The sequence below is a fragment of the Fonsecaea pedrosoi genome (assembly GCF_000835455.1).
Source record: "Fonsecaea pedrosoi CBS 271.37 unplaced genomic scaffold supercont1.3, whole genome shotgun sequence".
Classification (NCBI taxonomy): domain Eukaryota; kingdom Fungi; phylum Ascomycota; class Eurotiomycetes; order Chaetothyriales; family Herpotrichiellaceae; genus Fonsecaea; species Fonsecaea pedrosoi.
In genome coordinates, this window is record NW_013550613.1 from 4546312 (window position 1) to 4566861 (window position 20550).

Here is a 20550-nt window from a genome sequence, read left to right on the forward strand (position 1 = left end):
ATGGCTACTACTCTTGTGTATCAGCATTCCCTGGGAGAAGACATCGCTCATCAGTTGTCTCAAAGATCCATGTCCAAAGACAAGCGTTCTCCGGATCAACCAGCTCCATTCAAGGGCGAGTTCTCCTTCGTCAACAAGGATGCCGGCAATATTGATTCCAAAGACCACAATGCTGCCGTGTCCTGGCATGTGATGAACCGCTATGAGCGTTGGAAGAAGCAGGAGCAAGCGAAAAAGCTACGAGCGTCTGCTAATGTTCCCGTGGGGCCACTCTCCCCTCCTTCACAGCAGCCACAACAGAGACAACCCCCGCTGCTGCGGTCGCCGCCTCAGCAGCAACAACAGCCATCACAGTCACAACCGCAGTCTGTATGTCCAGATCCCTTTGTGAATCCTTACAATAGAGCGCCGTTGACACATGCTTCACAGTCAAGAGCTAACCCCCCAGCTCCGTTTGGATTTGATCCATGGATGACCGAACAACCTCTTCAGCTTGGCTATCCTGGAATCAGCTCTGGTCAAGCGTCAAGTAGCGGACTGCCAACGTCGACCACATCGACGCCATCGGCACATTCGAGCATGATCGAAGATGATCCCACTTCCCTCTTGAGTTCGTCCAGCAGGCCGTTAGACCCCGGCGCAAGCTCGTTCGAACCGACATCCTTAACCATGACTCCACTGGTTAACAGTCTTATAGCGTTCGCCTACGAAGTATTCATCCCTCAAAGCTGGCCGAGAGAATCAGACAAAAGCGAAGGGTCATACGAGATCGCCAGAAGTTGGGACGACACAGCTCTAATCAATCAGGATGCTTGTTACGCCAATGCATATCTGAGCCTTTTGGCAGCCGCCATGAGCGTTCTCACCGAGGACGAAAGCCTCGCCTATCAATCCCGATATTTTCAAGGTCAGGCCATGACAGAGTTGAGGCAGCGGGTGGCTCGCCCTGGACCGCAAGACCTAGCCACCCTCAAAGCCATCCTGAAGCTCTTTTCGTCCGAAACGCTTGTCGACAACACCTCGATCGCGCGCATGCACCTCAAAATGCTGCGAAACCTCGTCAACGCAGCCGGCGGAGTCATTCTGTTAGATGCCTGGTTTCGGGAAGACTTACTCTCCTGCGACTGCTACTTTGCTCTCAAGTACGAGACTCGCCCACTCTTCCCGTCGTCAGAGTGGACTCCCGGGCCCTTGAGTCAGCCCTGGAAGGCTCGCTTGCTTTCCGCAGGGGTTTTTGGAGACCACGCCGCCACCATTGATCCGCTGGTCGAGCATCCCATCATGAAAGCGGTGATTACTGACTTACGGGAGCTTTTCAAAGCGCAAGAGTACATCCAGACACACGACGTTCCCAGCGATGATCAACTACTAAGATGGAAGCAACTGCGCAAGTTCGACTGCATCTCGCGTCTCGCAGACCATTACGTGAATGTAGCGATATATCCTCACCTGTTTCAGCGGCCCGTGACACAGGCTTACACTTGCGTTGCGACGGCATTGATGACGGCCATGGTCTTGGGCTCACCGGAACCGACGCGATTCGGGCTCAAGCTCATCACGGATCTCCGCAAGAAGCTGACAGAGAGTGCCTCTGAGGATGACGCCGCGCAATTCCGACGACTGCGACTGTGGGCGCTGTATGTGGGTTCACTGGCGGAGAAAGTGCATCCCGTGAGCGCCGCGGAGGAGCGCTGGTTCCACGATCGCTACCAGAGTCTATCCACCAGTATGGGGGTGTCAGGTTGGGAGGACACAAGGAAAGTCGTCAGGCAATTTCTTTTCTCCGACAAGCTTCATCAGGAGATCGAATCTGGAAGAGCCCATCGGGTGGCCGATGCTAGGCAAGGCCTCTATACTGCGTCGGGCTGCAGCTGGCGAGAGCCCTGGTCAGATACCAATATTGGCGTGCCGGAAGTCGAAGAGGGTGTTGGCGCGCCGGTGTCTGTGGGCAAGCGGCGTGTGGACGATGATTAAGCTGAGCCTTGGGTTTCCCTCAAAAGTACTGTCTGGTCGAGATGGCGAGGTGTTTGCAGAGCGACGATGCATCTGCATTATGGGCCCTGCTCTCCAGTTTAGGTCTTTGCAGAAATGGCGATTATGGTTGGCCAACACTATTTTCCGAATCGGTTTTAGGCGCACGAAGGAGCCGCAGGAGGGACAAGCGTGCAAGGGTAAGCATTACTTGGGAGGGACTTTGGCGCCTGGATATAGTCGTATGTGCCCGCTGGACGTCCGTCCGTCCATATGCGGGCCGGAGGAACTTTGAGCATGGCGTGGGGGAGGAGCCGAATCACGAATTGATACCCTTGAAAGATTATGCAGGAACGATGCATGCATTCGATGACCACGGAGGTTTGAGGGCAACGAATGAAGATGAGAAATATCCTACAAGTATGTACCGAGCATGTAAATGAGAATGGGAGAGGAGAGCAGACAGAGAGTGAGAGAACAAGGGACAGATGAGAAACAATTTCCATGTTCCGGTGTTCCGATGTTCCTCTGATCATCAGATCATCCGCTTGACCTTCCTTCCGTAGCCCATGACCATTAACATTTGCTTTTTGTGACGATGCACATTGTTGCGCCTCCTGCGCCTCGAATGGTTCTGTCACCTTCCTTGTACGGGAAACATCGTTTTTGACGGGGCTTTGCTTGTTCAATGCGGTCGGCTCCATGGCTGCATTTGACCTCGTTGAACCGGGTATCCTCTGGTCGGTCTAGAAACCTATCACGGGCTAGCCTCCTCCTGACTGCAGTGCACCGTCGCCGCATCCATCCTGGCACCACAGGCGCCCCGAATCCAGAATGGGGTCCTGAAGAGTTATCCCGTGTCTCGCAAGGGACGGGCCCTTTCATCTTCCATCTGACCTCGGACAATCCGTATCTCAACCTCTCGATCGAGCACTTTCTGCTTACCAAGTCACATCCCGACTCACACATCCTCCTGTTCTACACCAACAGACCTTGTGTGGTTATCGGCCGCAATCAGAACCCATGGCTCGAGGCGGATCTCAAGAGGTTGCAAGAGGGGCTCCCTGTTGAAAAGCAAGTAGTGGAAGCGGTCAAAAGAGATGGCGAGAACAATGTGTCAACAAACGTTGTGCCCATTGACCTTGTCCGGCGCCGCAGCGGAGGTGGCACTGTCTTCCACGACTCGGGAAATCTCAATTATTCAGTGATTGTCCCGAACACCAAGGCTTTTAAGAGAAGCACCCATGCTGAAATGGTAGTGCGGGGGCTTGAAAGCCTTGCAAGCGCTAGAGCTACATCCTCGTCATCGGCCGTCACAGATGAAAGGTACGGCTTTGGAGCTGTCCGGGTCAACGACCGCAATGACATTGTCATGCTCCAACCCGATGGGGGCGAGTGGTTGAAAGTTAGCGGAAGTGCGTACAAATTAACCCGAGGCCGCGCTCTCCATCATGGGACCTTGCTCTACTCCAGCCCGTATGTGAACAAAATCTCTGCGTTTTTGCGAAGTCCCGGTCGAGGCCTGATCAGCGCCAAAGGCGTAGAGAGTGTGCGCAGCAAAGTCGGGAATCTCGCGTGGACGCCTGACCTCCGCGAGAGGGAGGCAATCCGAGTAGAGATCACGGAAGCCATCAAAAGGGAATTCTGGAAGATGTACGGAGAGGACAGTGTTCGCAGACCCGGGGTTGATGAGATCACTCTCCCAGCCGGTACCGAGGAGTACGATGTGCTGAATCCTGTGGTGGCGACGGGCATGCAAGAACTCATTTCGCCGAGTTGGATCTTCGAACAGACTCCAATATTCGATTTTGCCAGCGGGATGCTGGAGCAACACGAGGTCCAACTCTGCGCAAACCGCGGCGTCTTGAAAACCTTGACGCTGCGAAGCCCAACGCCAGATCCGGGGCAGCGTGGGAATGAGGTGGTCTGGGCAACGCGGAAAATACAATTCGGGAGCCAGGCAAGAACAGTGGGCATGCGTACGGAACAACGCGTAGATGTGGAGGAGGCGGAGATGCTGGACCAAGAGATCAAGCTGCACAATGTGACAAGTTGGCGGGACCTTCTCAAGACTCGTTCTGGCAAGGATGCGAAAGATAGGGAGAGCTCGATGACCACGACCGTATCGCAGGCGAATGTGCCGGATGCGCTGGTCCAGAGACTGGAAGCCATCTTTCCACGGTATCCATGAGCCAGGCCCCATGGTTCTATCCGATCGCGCAGTCAACCAACCTGTGTATCCATATGCCATACAACAATGTATAGCAGTGTCGAAATCATTGTCAGAGTTCGAGTCCAATCCGCCTTTTGTGTCCTTTCCCTTTTCCTCTCTCGCCCGCAACAACTACTCGATACGGATATGAACCGATAAGGTTCGCGCTGCCATTCTGTCTCCCGTTCTCCTTATTCCTATTTCCTCTCATCTCAACTCAAGTCAACTCGGATCTCTTCTTCAGCAATCCTCGCGCGTTTTTGAAACACAGTCTGCTGTTTAAAGTACCTCGTAGTTTGTAGTCGTGGTTGTGGTTGTGGTTTGCTATTTCAGGCCACCCAACCACATACATGACATATCCTCGGTATATAATTATACATACATAACACATACACATACCTACTCGCTAGGTACAAGGACATGCGCGGAGGAAAAAACAAACATATATTTCTGAATTATACATCGATATATCAACAAGTCACCTTGGACTAGCAGACGACATCACATTCTGTCCTGCCTTTTTGCTTAGAGACCCACGCTCCAACACCCTACCTAGTAGTTTCTGGTGGGAACGCCATGATCGTTATTTTACGTCCCCTGAATAATACATGATCAAAAGCCAACAAAATATCAATGGGCCGTTAGTCCGAAACGGTCAGGCTCGCGTTTTGGTTGGTGTCTGGGATGTCCCAGGGGAAAGCCTCCCCCATAGTCAAACGACTTTGGAGCATCGTAGACGTGTCCGGACTGACAGTCCTTCTGTTCTCCTTGGCGTACAGCGGCCCGGCGGCGTTGAATCCAATTCTAGCACCGGCCAGACATATCCCCTTCTGTATAGACAGCGCCGCCATAGACAGGCCGTTTTTGGGACTCGACAAACTCATCTCGTGGAAAATGGGCCAAGAAGCGCCCAATTTCACAGAACAGTCTTTGCGGCTCATTGCTGACGCGAAAACGTTTCGGTGTTACTTCCCTCGTAGTAATTGTTCGCCACATCGGCCGATAATGGATAACGATGGGACCATGTCGTGATGAGAGTGGGTCGAATCTGACATGAACCAGCATAACCCCAACCTAGCAAACACACGGTCCCCTGGCTGACGGTCTTTGAAAACAACAGACGCCCGACTTTTTCGGCCATTTTTGTAGTGGCAAACCCCACATGCTCACTGTTGGGAGGCTTCCAATGCTGTTATGTCCAGTTGAAGTTTGTCGCAAATTCATCACGCCATCCCAAAGACCAAATCATGACCTCCACTTCCCACCGCATTGGGATCAAATAGATCCCATCCTGCAACGAATCCCTCCGCACTCGCTGACCTTGAGTCACTTACGCTGAACTCCTCCCAATTCAACGTGCCGACGTCAAATGCAGGTAATCCGTCTCCCTCAAGCCCTGAGCGGCTCCCGAAGCGGAGTTTATCGAGCTGAGCAGGTCCAGGATAGAGCAGGCGCGTGAGTTCTGCATCCTGTGCAGGACCGAACGATGATAGAGAAGGAGGCCGATTTGAAAAGACGGACTCCAGTAGTGGTCCTAAAAGGCGCTCATACACGCCGGCGTAATTGGACACCTCGTTCCATCCCTGCGCGGCGAGGGCTAAAAAGTTCGCTGTGAAGACCTTGGTCATTTCGAAGATTTGCTGGGCATTGAAGCGAGACGAGATGGCGTCAAAGCCGTGGCGAAGACAGAATAGCACGACCATACTGTTTTCAAGCACATGATGAGCGATCAGCCACGAACGTCGATAGAAACCTGTTAGGATGTGGTCGCGTAGGCATTTGGCGCTGGAGCAGGCAGCCTCAAACGCCACCATCAGACTTCTGGGCCCTGGCAAGGGTACTCGAGGTGATGGGCGATGTAGATTGGTCAAGCCATGCGCCAGGGTGAATTCTGTCAACTCATGACCGTCATTATAATCTTCATACCACGCCTGGAGACGTCTTTCCATCGAGACAAGCCAGTCTTCCCACGACTGCCCTGGTTCGAGAGGCTTGCCTTGGAAGTGCACTTCAGTCATGGCGCTCTGCAAGCGACGGAAATGCACCCATCGTAACATGTGAATTTTGGTTTCAGCACCTGTTGGATCGATGCCAGTGGGGTGGATATGCTTATCGTCAAGGATGGAAGGGAACCGAGCGTCAATGGTCTGATCTGGAATGGAGAGTGGCCGCTGCAGTGCCGAACAGATGGCACGATCGAAATTATATGCTGACCAGAAAAGACGTCGCCGAAGATCCAGAGTCAAAGGGTCAAAGTTCAGAGCCTCGGGCGCTTCACGATGCAGACCAAGTTCTAGGCATGCGCGCATGGCAGCCCCGGTTAACATCCAGACATTCGCAAGCCGAGGGTTGATAGACGCATATTGGAGAACCATAAGCGTGACCTGGATCCCAGCAAGGTCGGAGGGAATCTTGGCCTTGTCGGTCAGATGTTGGATGCCTTCCTCGAAGAGAGATCCCGAGAATACCATGTGCTTGGCCTCGTGGCCTGTTCGTGCACTGCCCAGTGTAGCCGAGATAGAAAGCATGAGGTAAATGATGAGAAAATCAAAGGACGGAGGAACAGCGCGATGCTTTTCGGGGAGTTCTTGCAGCGTCTTGATGACTCGCTCAAGCTGCTGCCATAGTGAGGGAGCATGGAGAACAGGGTAGATGGGATAGACCCTCGTCATGTATTTCTTGATGAGACTTCGCAGAATGGGAGTTGGGATAGATTTGAGCATGGTACAGCTGACTTCATGGCTGGCCCGTGAGATGGATTTTCTGCGCGCTTCTCTGGGGGATCCTGATGCTATGGCGGTAGACGGCGTCAGGCTCATGCGTACTCTCGAGATGAGATCGGTAATTCCTGGGCCTGTTGGGAGAATGGCAAAGATCATTGCCTGCAATTCTCCGCAACTCATGACTTCATCTCGAATCGTGTCTCTCGGTGCAGTCGGTGGGGATAGACCATCGACATTGAGCGTCAATTTGGGCGTGTCTTCTTTCTTGGAGATGGGCAGATCAATGATTGGTAATACGGGATCCTCAATAGGAATGCCGTCGTTGGTGGGCATTCCCGCCAGAATGTCCGACGCATTGAGTTCTTCCAAATGGCCATTGCGGGCGAGTTCCCCTTCGACCTTTGCAATCTCAGATTCAAGATGCTGGACGATGCTCCTAGGAATGGTGGGATCTTGGTCCTTGGAACTGAAGCCGGTGCATTCCGACTTTGCGGCGATGCACTGGCCACAGGGGATGGCTCGATCACATTTGATTTTCCTTCTGCGACAACGAGCGCAAGAGAGTACCGACCGACGACATTCACTCATGGTGGAAACAGTCAAGGAGGTGGCCCGGTGAGTGTTTTAGTGTTGCATTGAGAGTGCAGGTGTTGTGCACGGATAATGACAACCTGTTGGCCTTCGCACCAACCCCATCGGATATGCCGATGGCTCAATAGCCGACAATCGCGGTGACGGTGGTAGTGGTCGTAGTGGTGGCTGGCGTCGTTGGTGGTAACAATGACGAGACTGATGGGTAGGAGGAGAGGGGGATAAGGAACCCTCTTTTTGAGATGGCTTGGCTGAATACTCTAGATGGGCTAGACGGCCGAATCGAAGGAGGCGAAAGTTCATCTAATAGGTAGGTGATGGCGACGGTAGGTTTTCTCGATGATGATGGTCGTATGTAGTTGGTTGCGATGGTGGAGGTGGAGGTGGAAGTGGAAGGGCGCAGGGCAAGTGATTCTCCCTTATCGCAACCCACGCAGGGCAAACACATCAGCCCATATTGAGCCATTGAGCCCTGGAGCCCATGGCAGCCAGTGAGACCCCCGCCTCTGCCCACTTTCCTCTTTCTCATTTCTCCCAACGCTTCCCCCTCTGTTGGCCCTCCTTGCCTCCGCCTATCGCTCATCGCCCTCGCCGTTGACCTCCGACCTTGATCCCGGCTCCTGTACGGCAGACGGACAATCGTGGTAGGGCCAACAACCCTCGCTGCACCTCGAAATTGCCTTCTTCTTTTGTCCCTCCCACCACCTCGGCTAATGCGACTCCTCCTCCTCCTCATCCCTCATCTCGAGTTCTCCTCTTCCTACCTCGAAAATGGCTCCCAAGAATGGACGTTGATTGAAGGGTGAAACAAAGTCCAGGAAACCCAAAAAACTATCCAGGCTCGGCCTTTGATGCAAGGCTGTGTTACCAAAGCGCACATGTCCTTGGTTGTATACTGCTTGAATACCCGCCACAACGGACTTGGTCGGCCACAATAGCACAACATGGACATTGACCACGCGACCATCTCCGAAGCAGATCTGACACGTCTATTGCCCACCTGTCAAAGATGTCGTCGTCTGAGAAGGAAGTGCGACACAAATCTACCTGCTTGTCGTCTGTGTCAAAAGGGCAAAGCTGAGTGCACATTTTTCGATCATGCCCTTCAACAGACTCTGCCGCGAAGGTGAGTCTGCCACTTAAGCCCCAATCCTCTGCGGTCACACGGCGAAACAGAGCCTGACCAGGTTTCAAAGCTACGTCCACTCACTCTTGACACGCTTGGGCCGCCTACGGGCTGTTCAGGCATCTGTCAATGGGACAAGTGAGCCTCTAAGTGCCTTCAAACTACCTCACCATGAACGGAACACGTCGACGGCTTCCACCAACCTCGACCCTCCTCTCAATGACTGGGGCACTTACACCAGCGACCTGTCTTTCGACAAGCATTTCATTATAGAACATGCCAACCCCACGTGTTGGCAGTTCCTGGGTAGCAGCTCCCCTTACGCGCTGGTGGTTGAAGTCCTTGTACATGCTCAGTCGAAGCTGGGTTCCATAGTCCATCATCCAGACTATGCCGGGCCTGAATTTTGGCTCAATGCCCAGAGCACAGAGGTCGCTGAGCCACTACAACCTAGAGCTACACCATCACGAGCGGAGGTTGAAATGCTCATCAATTTGTACATGTCGACCACGAACATGCTGACGACCTTCTTCGATCCCGAAGATATAGCTTACGAGATTGACACCTATTTGCGCAACCATGGTTCAAATGTCAAGTATCTCACAGGCAAGGATGCCCATCAATTTTTCCGAGTTGCCATGATCTGCGCCATCGCTTCCGCGAACAAGGCGAGGCATCATTCCGTCTACGATACCGAGTCAATGGCGTATTATTCCGAGGGTTTGCAGTGTGTTGAAGAGGTAACTTCTGATGTCTCCCCAGATGCACTTCAAGCCCTGCTACTCCTCATTCTATTTACTTTGTTTCAGCCTCGCAAGGGTGACATCTGGAAGTTGTTGGATTTCGCCTGTCGTCTGAGCGTGGAGCTCAACTATCATACCGAGACCAACGACGAATACGAGGACGAGAAAAGTCGGAAGAAGCGCCGTGGTATATTTTGGGGATTATATTGTATCGAGCGGACGATGGGACAACACCTTGGCCGGCCATCGGATCTTACAGAAGAGATCATCACCGCCGAGTACCCTGCCTCGTTGAATGAAGCCCCCATGGCCGACCCAGACATGCTACAGTCGATATTTACTTCACACTACTATCGGCTGACGTATCTACGCTCTGAGATCTTTCGCGAATTATACCTCCCGGCTGTTGCACCAACCTTGCCTCGCATATGGTATGAGCAAAGTGTCGAATCTATGTTGGCGTGGCGGCGCGAACTACAGTTCATCGAGACCGCACCTGGCATGGGCAGTATGACATGTGAGACAGGGTTTGATACTTCGATCTGTTTCCTATTTCAGCCTCTCTTACTACGAGCACTAGCAGCGACGAAAGACTCAATGTTAGGGCCAGAAATTACCGAAGTGATACCGCGGGAGAGCTACCATTCTGCGGTGAAAGTTGTCGAATTCTACAATAAGCTCTTCCGCGGCGCCGAGGGCACTCCTTGGGGGATGTATCCCATCACTATGATTTCGGCCCACTACATCCACCAGGCCACTATCATTATTATGGCACACTGTCTGTTGGCGATTGACGGGCGATTGCCTGTCGTGAGTTTTTCGAGGGAACTCAGCGGCGATGCAGAAGGCCCCGTGGACTTCAGTGGAATCCATGAAATATCTGGGACTTGCTTGATCCTGCTGAACAACTTATCCAAGAAGTGGGCTGGCATGGTGGGCATATTGGACATCTACAAGAGTCTGCAAGCAAAGGTGTTGCCCATCATGATGCGGAGCGGGCTGGGATGAGGACTGCGCTTGTCCATGAGCATGGTTGAGAGTCTTTCAGGCCACCAATGCCATGTACGAAGGTCCTGTACTGTGAGGACCTCGTACAGTGGCAAACAAAGACTTTGCGAGCCTTTGGGTATTCGGATAATCGTTGTGCCTATCACCAAGAACAAGCTTTCTACCTAAAGCAACGACTCCATCTCTCAGTCTAACGCAAAGCAAATGCTGGGAATGAAACATGGCGACACATGTCCAGATTAGGCAACAGAGTCCACGAAAATGGCCAGTATTGCTGGTTGGTAAAAGCCATTGGCCTATCTGCTCAACAACTCCGGCAAATGACTGGCAGGATTGCTTTGCAGCAAACCAGGAAGGCTAACCGCAGCATGCGGAATTATGGGCCTACATGAAGTACCCGTCTGGTTCTCGGATCGGCTCGTCCCTGTTGTCTTGGGTGCGTCTAGAGCATGTGCTCCTGGCAGGCCTGGGCCTGAGCTCTCAGTTTCATGAATACAGCCAGGTTCCGTCATCTATCACGATCCCGTCTTCATTTACTGCTTGATGATGGAGGGAATATGTCAAACAAAGAACATCGGAATCCGTGACCGAGACAAACAGGCCGCTTCAGGGGCATGTTGCCAACCACACGACATGCATCGCATCAAACAATTCCTCTGGTCGTTCGGCAAACAAAGCTCTTGCCGGGGTTCTAGGAGGTCCTCACGCAGGTCCTCACAGATCCCCAGCGTATAATTTGAACTCTCAGTTCGACATCGGGATTGATCACTTATAAAAGCGAAGGGCAAGCCAGTCCAACTGCAAGACGCTCGGTATCGCAAGTGCACCTCATTCAGATACACCAGCTTTTCGCCTCTCACCATTCATTTCTCTGGGTACAACTGAAATCAGTACCAAGCCCACAACAACTCAGATCCAACTCAAGCCTGTTAAACTTGGCACGAATCGCACACAACGACAACATTCCACATCAAAGTCGAAGATGGGTGCCAATAGAAACCTGAGAAGTTCGTGTTCATCACTGCCGGATTCGAAGGCTTTGTCAAAACGTCAACTCACACTGCGGATAGGCAGCAACAAGACCAAACAACCCAGACCCCGGATCATCCTCAGAATCAAGCTTCCATATTCCTCCTCACGACAGACCACCGCAACCTGCTGTAAGCCAAGTGCTCAAAGGAAGATATCGAAACGCACCAAACCACATATGAAGCCACGCAACCGTCGTCATGGTGGGCATGATGTGTCAGGCAACAAAGGAGTAACAAGGATGACCGGAACGGTTTTACGATTCACGATGAAGGATGGCAAGGCTGTGAAGGCGGAAGTGATCCGGTAAGCAACTTATTGTTGCTGCATAGAAGATCTTGAGGGAGCATGTCGGGGTGTCTCAAACTGAAGCCAACTTCACGGAAACGTTTTCACACAGGCGGTTGGTGCTTGGTGGTATATGTCTGTTGATACAGGCTGGAATTTTGATTGAATGGTAGGAGGAAGGGGAAGAAGTTGACACGTCAGTCGAGTATACAAGGATGTAGGATAGTCGTGAGGTTGTGCTTGTAATTATGTGTATGAGGTTGATGCTGGACAGACTAGAGCCAGTTAGTCGCTTGGTGGCTGCAAGATGATGTATGTTATTCTGGGGAAATGTACAGGGAGACAGGCTAGAGAGAGTTTCTCCGTATGTACGAGTAGTGGATGAGCAGGATCAGGAAGCACCAAGTATTCTTGAAAACCACCCACCATGACCACCAACAGGGGCTGCCAGGGGCAACTTTCCCTGCAGTGCCCGCCCAACTCCACCCCTAAAGGTTTGCGATTAGCTAGTGGCTCCAGTGGTGGATGAACAGATGGAGCCTGTACTTGTGCCTCAAGCACCAATTTTGCAGCTTCATACATACCCTCTGAACTTTTGCGCTGAAGAAACCCATGATCTTTTAAGGGCATGCACTGACTCTCTACGCATCGGCCCAAACTCCTCACTCAACAATGGCGTCGCTCGTCAGCTTTCTATCGAGCTCCCCTTCCACCAACGGCGACCTCCCCCTCACCACGCGCGAAGCCTTCTCAGGCATATTTGGGTCCATCTCGCTGGCCTGCTGGATATTCCTGCTCGTGCCGCAGCTGATCGAAAACTACCGCAATGGCTCTGCTGAGGCCATCTCCCTCCTCTTCATATTCGTCTGGTTCCTGGGTGACATTGCAAACCTCGCCGGCGCCCTGTGGGCCGGGCTCGTCCCCGTCGTGGTCGCCATCGGCGTCTACTTTTGCATCGCGGACGGCGTGCTCATTGGACAATGCCTCTACTATGGCATCAGGAACAAGAGGAGGGAAGCGCGGGCACTGCTCTCTACACGGGCGTCGGCTTCAAGTAGCAGTGGTGCAGCCGCAGCTGCTGCTACGGGAGCTGATGGCGAGACGAGTGCCGCTCCTAGCGGTGCTGCCGACGGTGAGCAGTCGAGGCACGGGAGCTCGGAGGAAGAACCCCTCCTCAAGCGCACCCGCACAAACAGTATCACAATCCCGGGATCGATGGACCGGAGGCGGAGCAGTGTGAGTCTACGACGCCGACGGAGCAGCTTTGCCGCCGCCCACCACGACCAGCTGGCCAAAATCCTCGAGGAAAGCGACGACTCCGGCACAAGGCTCTGGTTCAGAAACGCAATGAGCGTGCTGGCTATTGGCGTCGTCGGCGCCGCTGGGTGGGCTCTGGCCTACGAGTCTGGCGCGTGGAAGCCCTCTCCTACGTCGGGCGGTGCCGATTCAGAAGAGATGGCCGCCGGTGCCCAGGTGCTTGGGTACCTCAGCGCGGTGGCCTACCTGGGCGCCAGGATCCCTCAGATCATCAAGAATGCGAGGGATAGAAGTTGCGAAGGTAAAAAACCCAAAAAGACTTCCACCACTCTCCCCCAACTCGTTCTGAACAGCTCAACAAGAAAGAGATTTTTGTCTGTGTAATCCATTTGACATTTGACCGTGGGATTTTTTATGGCTAATATCCCCTAATTCGTCGACTTCTCCGCAGGTCTCTCGCTGCTGTTCTTCATCCTGTCACTGATGGGCAACCTTACCTACGGCGCAGGTATCCTCTGCCACTCGACCGAACATAAATATGTCATCAAGAATCTGCCTTGGTTGATTGGCAGTTTGGGAACCATGGTCGAGGACATCACCATCTTCATCCAGTTCCACCTGTACAAGGTAAAAGAGGAGGATAATGCGGAGTCGCCAGAACATGCAGTGATATGAAAAAGGGAGGAGAAGTATCCAGGAAGTGGTGCACATACTACCATGCAAAAGTGTAATTTCCCGGCATGAAGAGATATATTCGCGGGGTCCATTTCTGAGCAGGACCGCGCTCTCCATGTATAGGTCTTGGGGCCTTCGTGAGGAACGGGCACGGTCAGTTCTGCTATGGCGTTCTTGTCCTGTTTGTTCACAAAACAAAAATGATCAGTATCATGTGGCGCAAACTATGGAACAGGTAATACAAAAATCTAAATCATGTGGCAAGGGGGCAGGAGGCGGAGGATGCTGGGAGCCGGATCATGTCACTGGGAAGAAGTACTCGAGACCATCTCGCCCTCGAATCTGAGTAAAATTTGTCGTATATTTGTCGCGGGTTAGGCAACGAACTGCTGTGCATCACCCAAACCTCGATTCTCTTTCAAAGCAATTCCCATACGTGGGCAATGCCAGCTGACTCGTTGATGTGGTCATTGATTACTGTGTATATACACAACACAATCACCATCTGTCTCGTAAGCGAAATAATGTCCGAGATTCTCGCCTAGGTCGACCAACGGCAACTACTACTTGTTTTGTTGGCACAACTACCAGGTATGGTCCCTCGCACCATTCGCTGTAACAGACGCCACCCGGAATGCGCATGCATGGTGCCTTGTGTGCGTGACAGATGCAGATACGAGCAGTTTTTTTCCTTCTCTCTTCCGCCTACGTCTCGGTAACACATGACATTTTGAGAACCCTCTTGCGAGTTGAATGTGCATAGTCGGGTCTTGGTCTTCTCCTCCTCTTTTCACGTTCGTCCTAACCACACGCGAGCTGCAGCGGGAAGAGTTGGTGCAATGCATGAAGTCGACGCAAGCGTCCTCGGTAGTCGGTAGGGGTACGTCATCCCAAAGAAATCTTCACCAGCCCTTCTCCTTGGGGATAGGCACGTTAGGCACTGGATGGTCAACCATGGGACAAGCGCGCACTGGCGCGCCCAGGGATGTGCAAAACTCGTACGGAGTAGTAAATAAATGGCTAATGCTCGGCACGGAAGAGGTGACTATGATGCACAGGCGGGAACAATGGGAGAAGATTGTTTGTTGGGTTCCAGGTTTGCTCGGATGCAAAGAAACTTGAGGCACTGCAGGGACCCATGGGGGAGTCGAGCCAGGCGTGCAATTGGTGCAAACACGCCCAACCCTGTTCCTGCGTCGGGGGGCAGTGCGCCAATTATTGCCCATTCAATCGCACCGCCTGGGCTGCCACTAAGCTCTGCTAGGCTCCCCCCGGTGACACCCTATGAGGATCCCGCTGGGCCTTTGGCTGGGCCTCTGGGGCAATCCCTGCAGTGTTTCGTCTCTCTTTCTCACACTGCGCCTAGAGAATTGCAACCCTCTCAATTCATCCATTCATCCTACTGCTTTTACCGAGTACGCTTTCTTGATTCATTATTCAACTCCCTCATTCACTCACTCCATCACTTATTCACACCTGACACTGTCCACTTTTTCTCTTTTTTCCATTCTCCTTCTTTCTCACCTTTCAAACACCACACACCTCCATATTTCCCTCGCTTTGTCACCCCTTTGTCTTATTACCATCGCTTTTTCTTAAACATCCATCATCTGTCCAATACCAAGCGTCAATCAGCGTCTCGCCTGCGTTGACTCTTGTAGAACCGAATTTCCAACCCTCACCAAGCACACGTGCCTTTCACTACCTCGATCATCACCAGGATCAGGCCCTTCGTTCGCGGCCCTGACTCGCCTTCGAGGGGATATCTTAACACCTTTGACACCGACGCACTCTCTTCACGCCCTCAAGCCTTCCCAGGCCGGGTCTCAATTGTTTCAACATCTTCGTACCTCGAATCCGAACCTCCCTTGCTTCATATCTTCTCGACAAGATGCGGTCTCTCACCGTAGTCTTTTTCAGCTTGCTCTGTGCATCCGCCGTTTCAGCAGATCCTCTCGATGATGCTATTGCACTCTTCAAACGACAAAATGTCCCATTGTCTACTGGCAGTTCCGACACCAGCAGTTCCACCACCCCAACTACCTCTCCGACCAGCAGCGACGACGACGACTCGACCACTACTACTGTTACGAGCGATACCACCTCTGCCACCACGGAGACCACATCCTCCACAATCACCCTTCCCCCAACCTCATCGTCCTCGGTGACTGTGATCACGTCGACATCCACACGTACTCCTTCCTCCTCTTCCTCCTCTGACGATGACAGCACTTCGGACCAGTCCACCTCCACGGAGACTAGCACATTTACTCCATCAAGGACTTTGATTACTACAAGCTCGCTCCAAGAGGTCATTACCACAATCACAAGTGTCAGCGAAGGGAGCACCGTCCATCTAACCAGCACCGGTAGCAGCCTTGTTCCAGTCACAACCAGTGTTGATCCAGCTTCCCTGACGGGTGGAGGCGGCAAAGGCGGCAGTTCGGGTCTCAGTGATACAGCCAAGGCCACCATTGGAGGTGTAGTGGGCGGCGTTGGTGGTGCTCTGTTGCTTGCTGGATTGGCATACACCGCCTGGAGGATTTGGGGCAAGAAGAAGAGCCTTCACGACGATGATCTCTACGACCCCAATCTCAACCAAGACAAACTCAGCGGCACCACAGGGTCTGATTCTACGCCGTTCCGTTCCACGCTGGATCAATACCATTCTCCCGGACCTGTCAACACCGCGTCAAACTTTTAGAAGCCGCGAGCTACCAAACTAATACCTTGACGATCGTTATGACAGCACTTGGTCTTCGACTTTTATTAGCGAGAGAGAGCGCAACTTGCGTGGGTCCTTTCAAACATCAAAACCCATCCAACCAAGACCCACCCGGATCGGCCGGGAGGGCAATTTACAGTGAATGAAACTGCTTCCAATGTATTAGGGGGGCATAATTCGTGCTGCTCAGCACTTATTTTCACCAATGTCCTATCTTGTTTGAAGCTGTACATAGGATATGGAAATTGGGGCTAGGCGTGGTCTGAGGCATTGGCTAGCTAGAGATACAAATTTCCCTTTTCCCTTTTGTTGTGTCGCATTTTCCCTCCAATGTTTCACCGTTGATTCGCGTGAGTTGAGAGTTCATGATCGTCCAAGGTCAATCTTGGCATAAAAGCAAGGCGAAGCCTCCAACGTCTACTACCAGTAACAATAATCACATGAATGCAAAGAAGGATTGAAGTAAGCCAGCGCTTACGTATGCTATGGAGATGTAGTTGTACGAGAACTTTTCATTGTCGTACTTTTCTCGGGCGAGTCGTGTGAACACCTGACTATTCTAAATGTAGCTTAGTCATGTTCTAATGGCTGGTCTGCAAACACGGTCGCGCTCACGCGTCATTCGGTTCTCGAGTCGCCCGTTGCACGTCCAGCCGTTGTAGAGACCAGCCACTCACAGAGACAAAGACAAATTTCTCAAGCAGACCCTGTCTTTCTCGTCAACCCCGACTCTGGCCGTCCACCAGAGAGCTAATACACGACACTCCAGACAGATAGAGAAGAACGACACAGGGAAGACGGAGAGAGGATGTTCTTCCTTTCTTCTCCGCCGCAGCAGTCCAACCTTTTCCTGCCCTCGACCTCTCAAAAGTCCCGCCACCCGACTTTCTCAAACTCTCCCAGTCACGACAATACCTACGGGCGGGCGCACGCTCGGGCGTCCTACGCTCCCCATTCTCCCTCGCCGCTGCGGACGACGAGGAATGCGAACCTGATGCCTTCCCCTCCGCAGCGCAAGGGCGATTATTGTAGTAGCTTGCTGAGTTCGTCGCCACTGCGGGGTGGTTTGTCGGAGCATCAAGATGAGAACAGCATGGAGAGTGAGAACGAGGAAGGAATTGAGACATTGTCGGCCTCTGGCTTCCGTTCGAAGGTGCAGGAGACACCTACAGGAAAGCTGGATTTCCGAACATATGGATGCGACGGGCAGGTATCATTGATTTCGCCGCCTGATTCAGGCTCGAACCGCAAATTCGGCTCAAAGGTCTTCTCGCACGAGCAATCAACTTTCGACCCCTCTCCATCTACCTCGTTCGCCAGTATCCCGCGCCCAAGTATCTCGACGACTTCGGGCCATCAGAATCCGTCACAATGGGAACTGCGCTCCCGCTCATCGAGTCCGTCATCTCTTCTGAACAGTCAAACCAACAGAAGTCGAGAACAAAGAAAGTCGAAGTTCCTAGATCGCATTCGGCGGAGAAGAGACGACGACAGATCCGAACAGGTCGGCGAGCAGGTGTTGCGAATGGATTTTGTCAAAGAGAGGAGGGTCTGGGAGAGAGAAATGGCACGCAGAGCTGCAATGGAGGCTGCTCAAGAAGAGGAGGTGGAGAGCGAAGATGACGATGACGACGATGAAGAAGAAGAACCGGAGCTAAGCCCGACGCACGAATTCGAGGAAGATGTCGAAGTGGATGAGTTGATACGGCAATATCAGCAAGAGCAACTCCAAACGGTGAAGGATGATGAATTTGTGGTCGAAGATGCCGAGGACGAAGAATATGAGCGATTGTTTAGAGAGATGGAGATCCTGTCTCAGCACTCGCAGCCTCTATCGCAAAACCTACCGGCGTCTCAACCGCCACGACCGGAAAATGAACGAGTCATCGGTCAAACGAGTCTGCATACAGCGCAGACTTCTCTTCCTGGCGAGCCTCCGCTGCCGCAGCATGGGAACACATTAAATGATGAAACGATGGATCTATCTTGATTATGTCTGAGTTTTTTTGGGAGAAATTGTGGTACCAGACTCTGAAAGCTGAGAATTGTTGCGGGTGTACCGAGTAATCATGCAAGGTCACATTGTGGCATTCGCCCATCCGTACAAACATTGTGAGAGGAGCACAGTCTGGCAATGGCGCGTTTGCCGTAGACAATCATACACACATAGATACACACATACAGCATTGAGTGAGATTGAGAGCCTGTCTTGAGGGTGGCACCATGATGCCATGATGCCGTCCAGGGTGTCAAACATGTCGATACTGTCAAGACATTGACTACGAAGGCAGTCCCTTCGTCACCAGCTTCTCTTCAACACCAATAGACCGAGAAAGACAACCATGTCTCTCTCCTCTTGTACCTGCACATCTACCTCCTCCTCTGCTGCTGATTCTGCGAAACCGTTCTATCCTCTCATGACTGATATCTTTTAAGCCCCCTAATATGAAAAAAGTCCTCTCTACCGAATACTCGAAATACCTAAACCTGCCTACAGAGGTACTGTGTGTGTGGACATACAAGTGAAGAATGTGTATGTGGTATCACGAGCACTGCTCGGGAACTACCTAGGCAGGTAAATATTGCTCAGATTGCTCCACGGTGTACTCGGTCCTGTATTATTTCGAATAAAGCATTCCCTTTCAAACGAGTCAGGCTTTGAACCTCTTTTTTTCCCTCCACGCGTCGTGGTCGGCTGCGCAGCCTGTGCCCATCCATCGCTTTCTACCGTCACAAACAAACGGGCCATATATAGCAGTTGCTAAACCTTTCTCGCCATAAACCCTCTCTCAGGCTGGCTCAACCACTCGTCACCTACTGAGTTGGACACCCTTCTTCCGGACCCTCGCCTCCGTCGCCTCCCAACAATCCGCCCATACCCGGTAGGGGGTTGGCAACGAGGTCGTCCGGGGGTGCGCCCTCGCTCTGCATCTCCTGCATCTTCTCCCAGATGAACTCGCGGCACTTGGGGTCGTCGTCGCTGTAGCCCGGTTCCTCGAACTTGGCCACGATGGTGCGCACGATGACATGCTGGCGCGAGAAGCGCTCGTGCTCGGCCTGCGCGAGTTTCGGCGGCTGGTTTGTCTGCAGGTAGTCGGGGAACTTCTCCGACAGCTCCTTCATGGGCTCGTACAGCATGTCCTTGTTGGTCAGCTGCTCCATCATGCCCAGGAACATCTTGGACAGCTCGCTGTCCGACTGCGACCCGGACTCGGCCTCCAGCGCCCGCAGCATCTCGGCCAGCATGTCCTCTTCTGACTTTTGCTGGGATGACTTGGCTGTCGCTGACGTCGCCGCAGCCGAGGACGACTCCATGCGCGCCATGGTCTTACGGATCGTGTCCTCGAACGAGCTCGACCCTTGTTTCGCCGTGGTCGCTGACCCTGTCGATGCTGATGCTGACGGGCTTATAGCTGTCCCTCCTGGCGCTTCCGGGCTCCGTGATTTCGACTTGGCCTTGGACTCACTGTCCCTCCTCGTCGCTTCCGCGTGTGCCATATCCCCGACTTTCCCGCCGACATCTTCCCCCAAGATGGCCTTCAGGAGGTCCTCGGGTTTGATGCCCTCGGCCTCCATTTTCTGCGTGAATTCCTCGAGTTCGCGTCCCATCTTTGAAAGATCCTCAGGTGTGGCAGCGCTAGCGGCTGGATCGAGCGACATCTTGGACATGACGTCGGACATTTCAGCGGTCAGCCGAGCCATGAATTCATCATCTGATTCCGAGGCATGAGGACCAGAGGGGATGTGTAGGTCTGGCGGGAGGGCTGATTTCTCGGTCGACGGTCTGCCTGGACCTGAGGATGAAGGGGCAGGTTCTGAAGAGAGGGATTTTGATTGTTGCTGAGAGGTAGCGGCGGAGAATTGATCGAGAACATCTAGAGAAGGGGAGCGTGTCAGCATCGATGACCATCTGGTTTGAGGGAGGCAAGAGCATAGATCAAGCTTGCGCGCGCATGCGTACCGTCGAGGTCGTCAAAATCTGGATCTGAATCCTCATCTATGGCTGCTTCGGGAGGCTTTTGACTTGAGGCTTCTGGTTGCGAGGCTGTCGTCGCTTGCAACTTGGAGTCTGAGGACTGAGGTGGTTCAGCCATTTTGGTAAATGGCTATGCCAGCCAAGACAAGACAGTCGAGCGCACAGTGCCTTGACAATCGGGTGACGTCGAGTTCGGCACTTGTATGTCGTTCGTTGCGGCTGGTGA

The 20550-nt window shown here is 52.8% G+C and overlaps 8 protein-coding genes across 8 annotated transcripts; 6 read left to right on the forward strand and 2 right to left on the reverse strand.

The window, feature by feature from the left end:
• On the forward strand, window positions 1–1974 carry Z517_05578 (uncharacterized protein; the record flags this gene model as incomplete). The annotated part of the gene is made up of 1 exon (XM_013430905.1): window positions 1–1974. One exon carries the CDS (start codon window positions 1–3, stop codon window positions 1972–1974), a length of 1974 nt encoding a protein of 657 aa, XP_013286359.1.
• A 685-nt stretch (window positions 1975–2659) lies between these two features.
• Window positions 2660–4162, forward strand: Z517_05579 (uncharacterized protein; the record flags this gene model as incomplete). Its single annotated transcript, XM_013430906.1, has 1 exon — window positions 2660–4162. One exon carries the CDS (start codon window positions 2660–2662, stop codon window positions 4160–4162), a length of 1503 nt encoding a protein of 500 aa, XP_013286360.1.
• Window positions 4163–5406: 1244 nt separating this feature from the next.
• Z517_05580 (uncharacterized protein) lies at window positions 5407–7494 on the reverse strand (the record flags this gene model as incomplete). The annotated part of the gene is made up of 1 exon (XM_013430907.1): window positions 5407–7494. The coding sequence occupies one exon, from the start codon at window positions 7492–7494 to the stop codon at window positions 5407–5409; it is 2088 nt and encodes a 695-aa protein (XP_013286361.1).
• A 947-nt stretch (window positions 7495–8441) lies between these two features.
• Z517_05581 (uncharacterized protein) lies at window positions 8442–10374 on the forward strand (the record flags this gene model as incomplete). Its single annotated transcript, XM_013430908.1, has 2 exons — window positions 8442–8623; window positions 8694–10374. 2 exons carry the CDS (start codon window positions 8442–8444, stop codon window positions 10372–10374), a joined length of 1863 nt encoding a protein of 620 aa, XP_013286362.1.
• Window positions 10375–12363: 1989 nt separating this feature from the next.
• On the forward strand, window positions 12364–13623 carry Z517_05582 (uncharacterized protein; the record flags this gene model as incomplete). The annotated part of the gene is made up of 2 exons (XM_013430909.1): window positions 12364–13249; window positions 13400–13623. The coding sequence occupies 2 exons, from the start codon at window positions 12364–12366 to the stop codon at window positions 13621–13623; spliced, it is 1110 nt and encodes a 369-aa protein (XP_013286363.1).
• A 1891-nt stretch (window positions 13624–15514) lies between these two features.
• On the forward strand, window positions 15515–16327 carry Z517_05583 (uncharacterized protein; the record flags this gene model as incomplete). The annotated part of the gene is made up of 1 exon (XM_013430910.1): window positions 15515–16327. One exon carries the CDS (start codon window positions 15515–15517, stop codon window positions 16325–16327), a length of 813 nt encoding a protein of 270 aa, XP_013286364.1.
• Window positions 16328–17441: 1114 nt separating this feature from the next.
• On the forward strand, window positions 17442–18338 carry Z517_05584 (uncharacterized protein; the record flags this gene model as incomplete). The annotated part of the gene is made up of 1 exon (XM_013430911.1): window positions 17442–18338. One exon carries the CDS (start codon window positions 17442–17444, stop codon window positions 18336–18338), a length of 897 nt encoding a protein of 298 aa, XP_013286365.1.
• An 824-nt stretch (window positions 18339–19162) lies between these two features.
• Z517_05585 (uncharacterized protein) lies at window positions 19163–20442 on the reverse strand (the record flags this gene model as incomplete). Its single annotated transcript, XM_013430912.1, has 2 exons — window positions 19163–20223; window positions 20310–20442. The coding sequence occupies 2 exons, from the start codon at window positions 20440–20442 to the stop codon at window positions 19163–19165; spliced, it is 1194 nt and encodes a 397-aa protein (XP_013286366.1).
• Window positions 20443–20550: the final 108 nt, after the last annotated feature.